Consider the following 14105-nt stretch of genomic DNA (forward strand, 5'->3'; position numbering starts at 1 on the left):
TAGGCTCTGAAGATAGATATCTAACAGGCTCCAAAATCTTCTAATTTTCAAGATGTGTATCTGACAGGTTCCACTTTTCCTACTCCAGTGGCACATTATTGTTGGATCAAATGTTGGGTTCATTTGCGCAAGTTATAAAATTGCAACTTTTCAAGAAAATTGTTGGAAATCATGTTGGATGAAGTTTGATCGCCGTCAAATTTTCATCCAACATTTTTTAATGAGATTGACGTCACTTTTATGTTGGATGAAAATGTTTGACGTTTTTGCGCAAATGACTTTTCATGTAACTTTTCGAATTTTTCCACGTGACTTTTCGTCCAACATTTCGTCCAACAATGAATTTGAAATGTTGGATCAAATGTTGGATTCATTTGCGCCGGCCTTAAGGTGATTGGTAGGTTGAAAAACGAAGCAATTCCATTGGTCGAAATTGACGTAACCGATGAAAAAAGTAGAACTTTTTTTTGTTCGCGCGAAACACTAGAGGGACTAATGGAGAGGAAAACTACATGCTTGTGCTATTTGAATTTGTTGCATATATGTTGTGATATGACGTCACCAGTCCCCAAGCAAAGCTTTATCTCTAAAAACATTCCTACTGAATTATCATGGAAATTCGTGATATTCAAGAAGTAATGATTTATACGAAAGCATCCAGAATATGCCGGGCGTTTGCCACTCGTTTTATTGTTTAAATTCAAAACTAATGTCAAACACCCAGTCTTTTGTAGATGCTTACGCATTGAGTTTAAAGCCCGAAGGGCTAGAGTTCAATCTCTAACCTTTCTCAGGCAAGAAAAAGTGAAGCCTTTAAAAAATGCGCAGCATTTTTGACGACAGATTGAATCTAGCGTTTCCTTTGTTTACGATTGATATTTTTTTCGAAATTTAGCGGTAAATTTTAGTTTCAATCTTTCATTTGTGTGAAAACCAGGCGAGCCGCTCAAGGCTGCGCAACTTTGGTAGGATTTGTTGGCTTCAAATCCTACCAAGGAGATTGACTGCTAGCCCTTCGGGCTTATACTTCATTGTGCTTACGTATAAAACATTACGTAATGAATATTTATCAAGAATACTTACAGTTGGTAAATATTTGGTGGGTCACCTTCGATAATTGTGAGAGTTTGTTTGGAACATTGAAACCTTGGTTTGTCCTCTGGCATTGATGAATAAGCGCAAACGCTTAGCTCGACACTAATAAGACAAGAAAACATACGTCATTTATTTAGCGAACGGTAGCATCCACTGAACTTTTAGTTGTCCATTGTAGTCAAACCTTAACCCAGTCACTTATTAGCTATATATTTTCTGTAGGGTTTTCAATTTTAAAGTAAAACTGAGATAACAGGGGAAATTATATCTTATCTCTTTACAAAGTTCTTCCATCTCGTCACGTCAGATTTCCGAAGTATGTAGGAGACTTTTCCTTCCTTTAGAAAATATTGAAAATCCGGGCTAATTTATTGTGTAAGATAAGAAAACTTTGTTTGATCACTGTTACCTCTTTCCAACTCTCATTTGAGAAGTTGATAATCTGGTCATTCGATCGTAGACAGTTACAGTCTTCAATTTACCAGGTCCTGTCCCATAACAACCGCCATTGTCCTATTGAACGATATAAAAAAAAGCGAGGTTAAGTTAAGTTGATTCTCTGAAAATAAAATTTGGGATGGATAGGTTTTTGGCTTACACCATTATCCTTTATAGCGAGTTTAAACATTAAGGTATTTTTTTTCGTGCGGGACCTATGCACCGAACTTGAAACAGACCTTGGAGACCCTTGTTCGATCCCAGCCGAAAGCTTAAAATTTGGGTTAGACCAGGCTAGGTTTCCACTTGGTTTTTACAACTCAACAGGGCGATTCGTGATATTCACGACGTCATTTCTTTTTAAAACATCCAAAAAAGACGAGGTGTCTGACACTGATTTTGAATTTAAACTATACACAGGTTGCAAGATTAAAGTCTGAAGACAAATCACGCTTTTACTCGAAATTTTTATGTGCTTGTAATTACATGACATTTATTTCTGATTTGTTCGAATTTATTGACACTGATAAAGTTACCAGCTGTAAATTGTTAAGCAAGTAACATTGGAATAAAATCACGTGAACTTTTTCGAGTAATCACATGTTTTGACAGCACTGATATAATTTTGCAACCCGTGTATTATAAAACTAGTGGCAAACGCTCAGGTTATTTTGGGTGCTTCCTTATAAAACAATACATCATGACTATCATGAATGGGGGTTTTCAAAATCAGTCTCTTTCACAGCGTTGATGAAGGCACAATTATCCTACTTATGCGGTTCAAATTTCAAGATACTTTACACCACCCTAGGCTTCTGCTCATCCTCTAGCGAAAATAGTTTCTATATGGGAATTATATCTATAGAGGTCTGCGATTTAAACTTTACACACCTTAGAGATTTAAACAGTCAACTTTTCAGTGATTTTTCTAGGCACTGTTGTGATAGTACTCTGTACCAGAGTGTATCTCACGTTTATCGCTGCGTAGTACACTCTGCGTGCATTGTCTGTTTGATAAAAAAATTCCTGTACGAAGACCTCTGCGATGAAGTATGATTTATGAATATCAACACTTTCTCTCATTGTCTCCCCTCTCTCACCAACACTCCATCGCAGTAATCGGTTTGAAAAATCTCAAATGAAAAAAGACAAATACAACAGAAGACCCTCTGAATTTTGAAATTAGCTGTAGATACTGGGTCTGTATACAGACAACTGTGCTACACGTTTTTTTCTTTTAAGAAACTACTTTTACCAAGCAGCCTCAATGTTTCTTAAGAAATCGGCCTTTTGAGCCTTAAATGTTTCTTACATGTTTCTAAACTTTTTAACATAATCAGCCTCATGGAAGGCTGGGTTGGAAGGTTCTCAAAAGAAACCGAATTAAAAAATGTTATTTTCTCATTCTCAGCCTCAGCATGTTTCTTAGATGTTTCTTAGTTTTTAGGCATTCTGAGCCTCATGTTTCTTAAAAGTGTGTTTCTTAAAAAAAAAAACGTGTAGTGGTGCGTTTTTGAATTCAAAAGGCTTACATTTGCAGCAGTAATGGGTACGATTCCAGGTCTACTTTCCTCCAAATGTGTGCTAACATTATGATAAGTCAAATTGAATTCTGGATCATTGAAATCACGGCAGAGGAAATAAAATTGCAATCCTCTGTACTCATCAGGATCATATGTTAAGGTTGTGTTGACCACGTACTAGAAAATCAAAAGAAAAAGTTCAATAAAATGAATTTAATTTTAAAATACAGTGGTGTCTGTCTCCATAACTCGAATACACACGGGGATAACACAAATTTGATCGATTTAAGAAAATTTCGATTTATGGAGTAAGGCATTGTTAACTGGAGGGACCACAAGACTTGTTCGAGTTAAGGGAGCATTCAAGTTATTATGGTTAGGTTTGAGTTAGAGGCTCCACTCACTGTTTAAATAAAATAAGATTGCACGGTAATTCTATCGCCAGAAAAATCTTTTTTAAATTTTAAGAAAATGATTAACAATCCTGTTGTAAACAGGTGGGGAAGAACCTAATTGGAACTTCTCACACCGCGGCCCTATCACGTCAAAGCTCGTTTTTACCGTTTTAGTTAGACTAGAGTCTACTTTTGGCTGAACTTTGCTTTTTGATATTTTTTTATGACGCTGAGTCCAGTGAAGTAGACTAGGAGCGTTTGGCGAGGTCGCCATTTTGAGAGAAAATCTTACAAGTTCAAATAACAATAAAACTACTTGGAGTTGAAAGATATAATCAAAAATGAGAAACGAACATCAATAACAGATTTGAAAGCCCTTTATTCCCAAATAAAAACATTGCTTTATAACGTTTTTACCTTCCAAAATCAACTAAAATCTGGCGGACTGTTTTACAGTCCGCCTAAGCAAAGGCATATTACCATATACTATCGGGCCACTTAATCGCGCCATCCAGTCTATAAAAAGAGCTTTAAGTGGACCCCGGGCTACGTTTTAGCCCGCTCGATCCTGATTTTTTAGTTCCTGTCCCTAACACCGACCCTTATTATGTCAGTGACAACATAAATAACGCCGGCTTAAAAGGGCCGATAAGGTAGTTGCATTAAAGCAGCTGTCTTTTAGATTGGAAACTACCATTTCTAGACCATATTGCAAAACTTGGTCGAAAACTTGTCTGGTCAACACAATATCCTGTTAGTTCCAACAAATTTTATTTTCTAGTTACAACCATATCATCAAGAAGTTGAAAGTGTTTATCGTTTAAAAAGACACATTTGGTTGAAGGTCTGTTTTTCTTTTCTAAACGAATGCGAATTAGTTCCAAAAGAGTCTTATCCAAGTTCAATGCCGTCTACAGTCATTAGATATCCCTTACCAGAGAGTCTTAATTGATAAGATCCATCATCAGCTACAATCGATAGCTAATCGATATTAATATTTTTTAGCACTCGATTGATTTTTGATTACTATGTATAGATCTTATAAATCGGTTGTATCAATCAAAACTAATAATAATGGTAGAATATTCGATTCTAAATGTTATTAGAATGTAATTGATGATAATCGATAATAAAAAATTCCTGACCTCGATTCGATATAAATATTAATGAATTATTAATACACCTTTTCGACCGTAGCCGGCAATTGGCGCATGTGCATTTTTTGTCCGTTTTATCACTCTAAAACCGTCCCAGTCACCATTTTTTTTGCAACTATAGACAATAGAAAAATGTGTAAAAAAAGGATTGGATCGAGTTTAGGGGGATAATAAAGTGGCACGCGCATGACCGCGTGACTACGGTCAAAAAGGTGTATAGTAATGCTAATGGATTATCGACTCTATCAATTTTGTTATCATTACTTAAGAGACTTACGTTTCGGGAGGTACCAGCCTGCACACTATTGCCACCAACGACGTCAATGAACAGTGGAGATGGAATCACTTCTAAGTAACCACATTTGATGGTTTTAAACCTTGGTTCAGCTAACATGTAAGCTGTGCTACAGATCTTGTACTTGCCATATTCGAAGGCTGACGGTGGTGAGTGCAGCTCTAATGATTGTGTCATGATTTCACTGCTGAAAGGTATCGGTTGGTCCAAACGATATCCTGTTTATGGATTACATAGATATATAAAGACAGAGGGACCCAGAGAGGACTAATTACCCTTTCATTGTAACATCGTCTCTCTAAGAGGAAAAAGAATTTCGGCCACTCTTTGTTGTTTGTAGGTCTGACAGGAGAAAACATTGTATTTTCATACTATATATATATAACTCTAGTTGTGTTATAGAGTCACAATGGTACCAGGCTTGCGAGATTGCGAGCCAACTTTCGAAATCAATTTCGAATATTTCTATAATAGAGCTTTTTTTCATGTTTTGTTAAAGTTAAGAGAAGTCATTTTTACCATCATGGCGATTTGCATTTGCAAGTGATAAGCATCTATAGATTTGAAAGTTTACTTATCCATAATGGCGGAACTTACATAACTCGAATTTTACTCACGGCAGACATCCTCATCCTACTTTTTGATCCGCATTTTCAAAATCCGATTAGACGGGGGTTCTGTTGTTATCAGTTAGGTAGGGTCAGTCTCGAATTTCAGTCAGGTTAAAAAAGGGGTACTTTTACCCATATTATAATAACATTACCTCCGTCCTTTTTGTCATTCTATAAGTATTTACAAATTTTGTATTCTGCTGTGCGAGTGTGGCTCAACGGATAGCGCGCTGGGTTTCTGATCAGAGATTCTTTCATTTGGTGGGTTCGAATCCCGGTCGGGTCGATATTTGGAGAAAGTTTGAATTTGAAGTATCAAATTCATAGAAAAGTTAGTAGAAATCAGAAAACAAGTCTCAGAAGGTCAGAAAATAGAAAAGGAGATAGAGAGATAGGAATTGGAAGAACAGAAGGGGGTATGAGGATGTCTGCCGTGAGTAAGATTCACATAACTCAAGAAACATGGAACTTTAAAAATTATTAAAATCTTAGTGCAATTTATTAAATTTGTCTCTTTGGGGAATGAATACCTAAGGGTCTTTTGTTTCATCTTTTTAAGTTTTAACTTTTGGTTTCTGAAAACGAAACTTTCACAATAGGAACAAATCGGACCACTATGTAGTTGGACGAATACATAAGTTGAGTCCAGTGTCCCAGCTGACACAGAACATCATATAAAGGCCGGTCTCCACTTTCGCGCGACATGAGCAAAAACTTTTTGACGTTTTTGTAAGGTCATTGTTCGGTTGAAAAATGAAGCAATTCCATTGGTCGAAATTGACGTACCGGATGAAAAAAGTAGGATTTGCTTCAACTTTTTTTTTGTTCGCGAAGCTTTTTTATAACGTAATCTTTTCTTCAGGCAAAAAAGGCTGAGAAAAAAACTGTCGCCCATTTCGTGCGAAAGTGAAGACCGGCCTTAATAACGTCCATCTGACGTCCTTTACGTTCTTATAACGTTAAATGAACGTTCAAACAACATTGTGCAAGCTGAGGTGGCTCACATGTTTTACTCAAACTAACCTGTGAACATGGTGAAATTGTTGCGGTAATGTTTTTCAGAGCAGTCAATTTCAATTTGTGTTTCAATGCGGTGTTTTTGACCGCGAGTGATGGTCACCTGGATGTCTTCTTGCAAACCAGCACCTGTATTCGGAAGAAAAAATAAATAGAACGATGAAAAGGATCTGAGGCCGTCTTTGGATATGGTGTTATTTTTGTATATTTCTTTAAAATCTAGTTGCTTGTATAAATTGTTGTTTGTCGATGTTGTTAGTTGATGTTGTGTTGTTCCCAAGGATAAACCAATGGGCACAGTAAGCGTTTTTACGGCAGGGGGAACTACCACTGTCAACCTCGTGTGTTGTCTTTTTAAAAGTAAATAGAATTAGATGATTTCTTTATAATTCTGTGTGAGGCCCTCCCTGTCAGAGAAGTCCCTGATCACGCCCAATCGCGCCATAATGCAAAACTGCTAAGGAGGGGCTCCTGTGCGCAACTAGACACCCACAGGTCTTTTTTTACGGTTGTTTTCAGCAAAGAATAGGATTTGTTGTCCCGGCTGATTTACATCTATCAATCATTGCGTGAAAGCTACACGGAGGGGAGTTGTGTTCTGGTCTTGCATCAAATGTCTGAAGTCACTGTGTCTACTAAAATAACCTGATAACATCTTTTCATAATTTTCTTACGCGCACAGTAAACCTCTGAAGGCGCTTGAAAATTACATATCTAAGGAAAATAGTCCTCTCACGGAAAATTCTACAACAAGATTCTTGTTGACCGCTGGAAAGCTAAAAAATGATACGGCGCCCTATTCATAAACACAATCAGGCAACTTTGTTGTTGTTCCTAGTCCTTTTAGACGAACGCGGTCCTTACGATTTCGAGATCGCATATTCGTCAGATTGTTATGTTTTCACACATCCCTTTATAGCTTCAGCGTGGTGTGCAGAAAACATTCACAATCTGATCTCAGATTAACCAAACTTGACTTGGATACAAACCCAAAATGGAACAGTTAGAAATCTTTAGATATTTTTTTTTCTTCTTGGCTGTTTTAAACTTTACTTTACTTCTTTGTGCTGAACTCTCCATCCCTCGAACACGCACAGGAGACTAAGATTTGTTTCACTTATTGAAAATATTGAGTAATAGAGACTGGCTTGAAAGCTCACATACCTGAAAGGATGAAAAAGCTCTTGTTTGTTAAGGCTATTCGAGATGCAGGGTTTCGAGTTACGGAGATTAGTTACAAAGGGTTTTTTACTGAAGTCCAGAAATCTTGTTCGAGTTAAGGGAACATTCGATTTTTAAAGGTTTTTTTTAAGAGTTCATTAGGAAATTTGACGGGGGCAACGAATTTGTTCGATCTAATGAGACATTCGTATAATTGATATTCGAGTTATGGAGACTCTATTGTACCTACCAAGAATGGTGAGCTCAGGTACTCTGCAATCCAAACTAATGATTGATTGTTCATATTCTTCCACTTGATCGTGCACATTGTTCTTAGCGATCATCTTAATCGTGTATTCACCGGCAGCCGAGAATAAATGTTCTGCTATTGCTAGATCAATTGCGTCACCATTTTGTGTTTGAGATTGATTGAATGTTAACTGTGTTGCGCTTCCTGTTTTAAGATAGATGGAAGAGGGATGAGCATTAGATATGCGGGGCAGACTTAAGGTTTCACTTTCACTTGCTTGAGGAAGGTTGAAGATTCCTCTCTAGACCCTTTGGGGTTTCAAACTCAATGGTTAGAGAGCTGTTGGTCTTTAAATTAGTTCATAAGCCTCAGAATTTGAACCAGTCTCAGCGTGTTTCTTTGATCTTCAAGAGCTCGTGTCCGATTTGTCAACACTTTATTGATTGTTTTCGATATCGCGAGTACGTAGGGTTTGGTTAAAATTCTGATGCTTATAAACCTTGGGACGAGAGTTATTTCCAGTCCTTGCCAAGGAGAACCCTCTACTTAAAATATTTTCTATAATTCAAATCTCTTCTGTAATTCGAATAAGATTCCCCGTTCGAGTTCTATATAGCGAGTATCAACTGTATTTATAACAATTACCTAAAGCTTGAGTGATTCCGTGCATTGTACAAGCTGTCATATTATTTGCAAATAATGTTCCGTCAACATCAATGGCTAGGCAAGAATCTGTACCTTCTCGCGTTACAAGCGATCGAAAGAATGAGGTAACACCAAGGGAAACGGCAAAATCAAATTCCATGGTTGCATTGATACCAATTTCAGTGCACATCGTTTGGTTCGAACGCATTTCTAGATTGTTTAGGCCTTCTACGCTGACTTGCAATAAATAACAGTCTTTAACCAACGGCATTGATGGTATATGTAATATTTCATCTTCCGTTTCATTGACATGACCCATGTATGTCCAGATCCATTTGGTGTAGTTGAACCTGTAAAAACCATCTCCCATAGATGCTGAGATGTTGTAAGGATAGTAGCCGTCTATTAAGAAGTCGTGTGCTACTGCATGATATTTCTTGAGAGTGGTGACTGAAATTTCAGGGACAGTGAAGGTCTTGGCAAAAACATCAATGTAGACACCATTTCGTAACTCGAACCAGATTCTATAACTCTTCCCGTGGACAAATGTAAAAGGGATATGACCAACAGTACTATTGAAATCAAACATGGTAATGTTTGTAATGTCATGTACTACAGTTTTTTTCCTGTCAAAATCCACCTCCAATACTCTAACTTGACTGACATTTTTGACCAAACGTATATATTCGAAATGAAGATTCATAGTCATATCAGGTTGTATTTCACCGTGATCAAATTTCAATTCAACCGGTTCAACTTCTAATTCAACTCCATCTTGATACCAAACGTTCATTTTTTCTATATCGTGATAGCAAGTGATATTGACAATGGGGTGATCTCTCCAATAAGCTTTGTACGTGAAAACCATAGTTTCGTTGAAACATTCAACATAAGCACTTCGGTTGTCTGGGATGCTGTGACACGAAAAGTTGAATTGGGGAAGAAAGTTGTGTGAGATGTTACACACCGTCTTGTTCTCATCGATACCGTAAATAGTGAATTCGATTGGACACCGGCGTGTGCTACAGTTGTAGTAGGTCAACTCCTGTAAGATATGTTATAAAACGTTAACGTTAAGGGGACATATAAAATATGCTATATTTTTCCAAAAAACATTATCTTTCTCCAATACTTTCAGTAAGTACCTGGAATAGACTGAAAAAAAACGTGTTGAAAATTTTAAAGCATAAGATTCATTTTTGATTGAGTCAATTTGGTTTTCCAGTACTTATTTTTAACCCACCCGGTATATAGCTCAAACTTGAAATGACGCTCTAAAGGTCCAAAAACCAGTATGTGAACCCCAAAGAAGCTTATAATGCATTGCTTACAACTTTTTCTGGATGTCGATGACGCGCTACATCATAAATATCTAATGAAAAGTAAATCTAGCGCTTCATGCGGCTGTCCCTTTTTCTTTGAACTCCAAACAAAGATAGCGTATATAACCATGGAATTATTATAGAGACTCTAGATAAACATCGAATGAAACGGTGGAGAGCGAAGTATTGTCTTTCCATTGTTTCAGAAAACAATTAATACAGACTTTGTCCGCAAAGGACAACTGTCTTGGCGGCTCGAAAGACTCTGATTTTGAAAAATGTTTAATACACTTATTTCCAAAAAGTTCTCTATATTCTTTCTATTTGTCCTTTTGCTGGCCATTTGTACTTTTGCTGGCCAAAAGTTTGAAAATAAATGCTAAAATACAAGGCTAGTATTTGAGAAATTGGTAAAAATCAGCCAGTTGTTATTCCAGTTTCTATGATAATTCCATGATATAACTGAGTCAAAGATTTTGAATAAAGGTCAGTGAATTTGATCTTGAATACTTCTTACCGATGGTGGGATTAATTCTTCGAGATCGAACGGGACAGGCAGCTCTTCAAATAAAGGGGCGTCTTGTTCTCCGTTCTTTGACGACACGAATACGTCTTCAACTGGTAAAGAAATGACGAAAACGTGAAAATCATCTAAAGCTACAATTTTGGGAAATTTGAATATGAAGCTGTTACACATATAAACAACTCCGATTTTCGGGTCAGGCTGGAGTTGCTTAGCATTCTAGCTCACCTCTTGCTCACATTTTACTTTACGAGATTGGCAAATTCCAGGGCTTGAGCTTTAGCAACCAGTTTGCTTATGAAAAATGTGTATCGCATCAAATAACATCACCACTTTGTATAAATTCCATACACCCGATAATTCGATAATATTGAAAGTCACCATCTACAAGAAACCATCGTAAACAACGCTCTACCATTCGATACGCTCTCTTATTCGAGGAAAATCCAATCCCCCTTGAAAATCTAATAAACCTTTTCGACCGTAGTCGTGCGGTCAGGTGCGCGCCACTTAATTATTTAATTATCCCGCTAAACTCGATTCGATCCTTTTTTGACACCTTTCCCTATTGTCTATATAGGTGCGAAAAAAAGACTGGGACAGTTTTAGTCAACTGTATGATAATACTTACAAGAAGAGTCGGGTACTTCAACGAAAAAGAATATTTCATCAGCGACTTCTTCAATGAACGCAATAACGACTGGTTGACCGATCTCGTGCCCAGAGACAGTCACTGTCATCATCACACCTGACTCATATGACCAAGCAAGCTGTGAGCAAAGAGAAGAAATCAGAAACGTCATTCACCCAAAGGTACATAATAGTACTTATAGTATATGAAGGTTCGGATTTGCAGATTTCCTAAGCATAACATAAGCATATACGCCAGCCTGAAATATTTTATTTATCAAGTCGTCAATTTTTTTTCTGTTCAGAAAGGTTTGCAAGTGGTCAAGTAAAAAAAGACATTTCACGGCGAGCCACATTTCACTGCATCAAAAATCTAGACGCTTTTTGAATCGATTGTTTGCAAAATTTCTTAGACTTTAAAAAAAATTGGCTTGAGTGAATTATGACCATAATAATTCATAAGCATGTATTAAGCATATGTAATGCCTGGATGCTTTGAAAACTTAAGCATACACAAACCTGACGTCTGTTTTTGGGTCCTAATAAACTTTCCTAGACCTTCCTAGCAGAACCCCACCCCCCTCGTGAAAAACTTTTTAAATACTTCATTCTTTGAAGTAGATCAAGTTTGATTACGTCACATTGAATATGAGTATACATAGTTTTGGCCAACAAGAGTAACTCACTAAATGACCTAGAAAATAGCGTCTAGTAGTAATGTCTAGTAGTATAGGCTACCATTATTAAACAACCACCATTATGAAGGTAGAAAACATAAGAATCGCCTCTTAGATTTCGAAAGATTTTTTCTATATTTTTGAAATAGACTTTTACTAACCTCGTAATTGTTTGTCTCGTTATTCCATTTAACTGGTTCGTTCACTTTCTTCACCAACGTTGAATTCACCACGTAGATACGTTGCGCCAAATTATCTTTCAGTATGATATCAAATTCGTTGGTCAAAATGTTGTGAGCGGTCAATGAAATTTTATTTGTCCCATAGGAGCAATCGAAATTCAATTGTGCATCGGTTTCTACCACCGTTTGGTTTGTAGTACCACCCAGGTTGACCATTACTCCTTTTCTGATTGGTGGATAAAAGAAAAGAAAAATCCATTATCCCCTCAGTCACGTACATAACATTGCAGGGGTCCCTCGACAACGAAAAATGCCTGCTAAACAAATTCACATCCCTAAATCTACAAATTCACCGTTCCCCGAGAAAATTTTACAGTTTCCTTGTTTTTTGATGTTTATTTATCCCTTCAGTCATTCATTCATTCATTCATTCATTCCTTCGTTTCCAATATTATGTTCGCTTTTTTTTGGGATACGAGTATCTTTGGGACACACTTTTAGGCTACAAGCAAGGCTGCTGGCATCCACTAACGGATTCGTGCTCCTTATTATACTACCTGCGGTTTTGTAGAGGTCTGCGATTCAGAATAGCTACAAGGGCAAATAGAAAATAAAAGCTCAATAATTAATTCTTACTTGAACATTGTTAATATATCATAATCGATGCCTATCCAAAAGGAGTCAGTGCCAGTGAATATTACTACTTCTTTAAATGTGATATAATCGTCTGTGTCGTATATACTGTACGCTGGACTCACTAAAAAGTAAAATGGACATATTGTTTTTTTTTAATATTCTCCGACTATCCTCCTTCGTAAGCTAGTTAAGGCCGCTCTCCACTTTCGCGCGACATGAGCGAAAACTTTTTGATGTTTCTGTAAGGCAATTCCATTGGTCGAAATTTACATAGCGGATGAAAAAAGTAGAACTTCCTTCAACTTGTTTTTTGTTTGTGCGAAACTTTTTTATGACGTAATCTTTTCTTCAGGCAAAAAAGGTTAAGAAAAAAACTGTCCCCCATTTCGAGCGAAAGTGGAGTCCGGCCTTTAGTTTTTTATTTCCCCTTTAAGGGCTCTGACCATAGTGAATTTTTCATAATTGCCGTGTTTAAAATGTGTTTTCTGACGGATGTAACCAACAAGACTATGGCATGTTATACATTTTCTGTTAGACAAACTATTCTTGAATCTTAAAATTCAAAAATTGCATTGAAAAAATTTGATGAAGAAGAAAATGAAGACTTTTGCGAGGAAGAGTATTTCAACTTTGAAGAGCTTAGTTTCGGCGAAGAAAAAACATTTTGAAAAAAATTTTGCAGTAGATGATGTATCTTTTACCGAACAATAAGAATTTTTGCGGAAAATTTTTGTAAATGCTTCTTTGTCTCGAAATCTTCAAAATAGTGGTTTTTCATCAATTTTTCATCTGGATTATGCTTAAATAAACAGTCATAACTTTTGACACATCTTTTTAGAAAAATTTTCCGCAAAATTTAAAATAGTTCAATTTTTTGCGGACAGTTTGAAAAGAGTTCGAAACAAAAAGGTTAATTACCCATTAAAACTTAGCACTTTTTATAAAAGAAGGTGATGCAACATATTATTAACGTCTTTTTAAAGTTCATAACGTCATCTTAGCAATTAAGTTCTTAATTACTCTTAAGGGATTTGATTAAAAAGCAATTTATAAAGGCAATTCTTTGTTAAAAGTGTTAAAGAATCTAAAACATACCTTTTATGTTCAGATACTAAAATCAATTTTCTGACTATGGTCAGAGCCCTTAAGGACGGTAGAGTGACTGAAAGTTCTGTCGTAGTTCTGCCCGCGAAATTTAGGAAGGTAAAAGTGTGCTGATTTACCGTCGTACCCAGTTGATCAGGATCTAACCATATTAGACCCTAACCGTCCCCGTCGCAGAAAAAACAGATACATAAACTTACTATAATGTCTCAAAGGGGCACAAGTTTATTCAATTTCTTAAGAGTCTGTGTGAAAGAGAGTCTCCTTAATACATATTTTTCGTCAGACTCGTCCAACTGGAAAAATCTTAATCCAAAACAACTATCCGTATCTCGGGATAAGCGAATGCGTCCAACAGTACACTATTCATTACCTTGTCGGCCCTTTTTACACCAGCCCTTATTGGCGTTATTTTTGGGCTCGTGGCTTTAAAAGGGGCCGGCG

At 36.7% G+C, this 14105-nt stretch overlaps 1 protein-coding gene across 1 annotated transcript in view; it reads right to left on the reverse strand.

Annotated features, from left to right (window-relative positions):
• The window catches only part of LOC136810946 (polycystin family receptor for egg jelly-like), a 40914-nt gene that overhangs the window by 21775 nt on the left and 5034 nt on the right, over positions 1-14105 (reverse strand). The window contains exons 7-17 of the mRNA XM_067067532.1: positions 12558-12678; positions 11901-12147; positions 11064-11202; positions 10427-10527; positions 8588-9632; positions 7943-8146; positions 6538-6660; positions 4886-5121; positions 3066-3233; positions 1505-1608; positions 1084-1197 (exon numbers count right to left, since the gene is read on the reverse strand). Coding sequence (XP_066923633.1) covers positions 1084-1197; positions 1505-1608; positions 3066-3233; positions 4886-5121; positions 6538-6660; positions 7943-8146; positions 8588-9632; positions 10427-10527; positions 11064-11202; positions 11901-12147; positions 12558-12678 — 2602 coding nt within the window. The remainder of the gene's footprint in view (positions 1-1083; positions 1198-1504; positions 1609-3065; positions 3234-4885; positions 5122-6537; positions 6661-7942; positions 8147-8587; positions 9633-10426; positions 10528-11063; positions 11203-11900; positions 12148-12557; positions 12679-14105) is intronic.

Source organism: Clytia hemisphaerica, unplaced genomic scaffold (genome assembly GCF_902728285.1).
Source record: "Clytia hemisphaerica strain Z4C2 unplaced genomic scaffold, Clytia hemisphaerica genome assembly, whole genome shotgun sequence".
NCBI lineage: Eukaryota > Metazoa > Cnidaria > Hydrozoa > Leptothecata > Clytiidae > Clytia > Clytia hemisphaerica.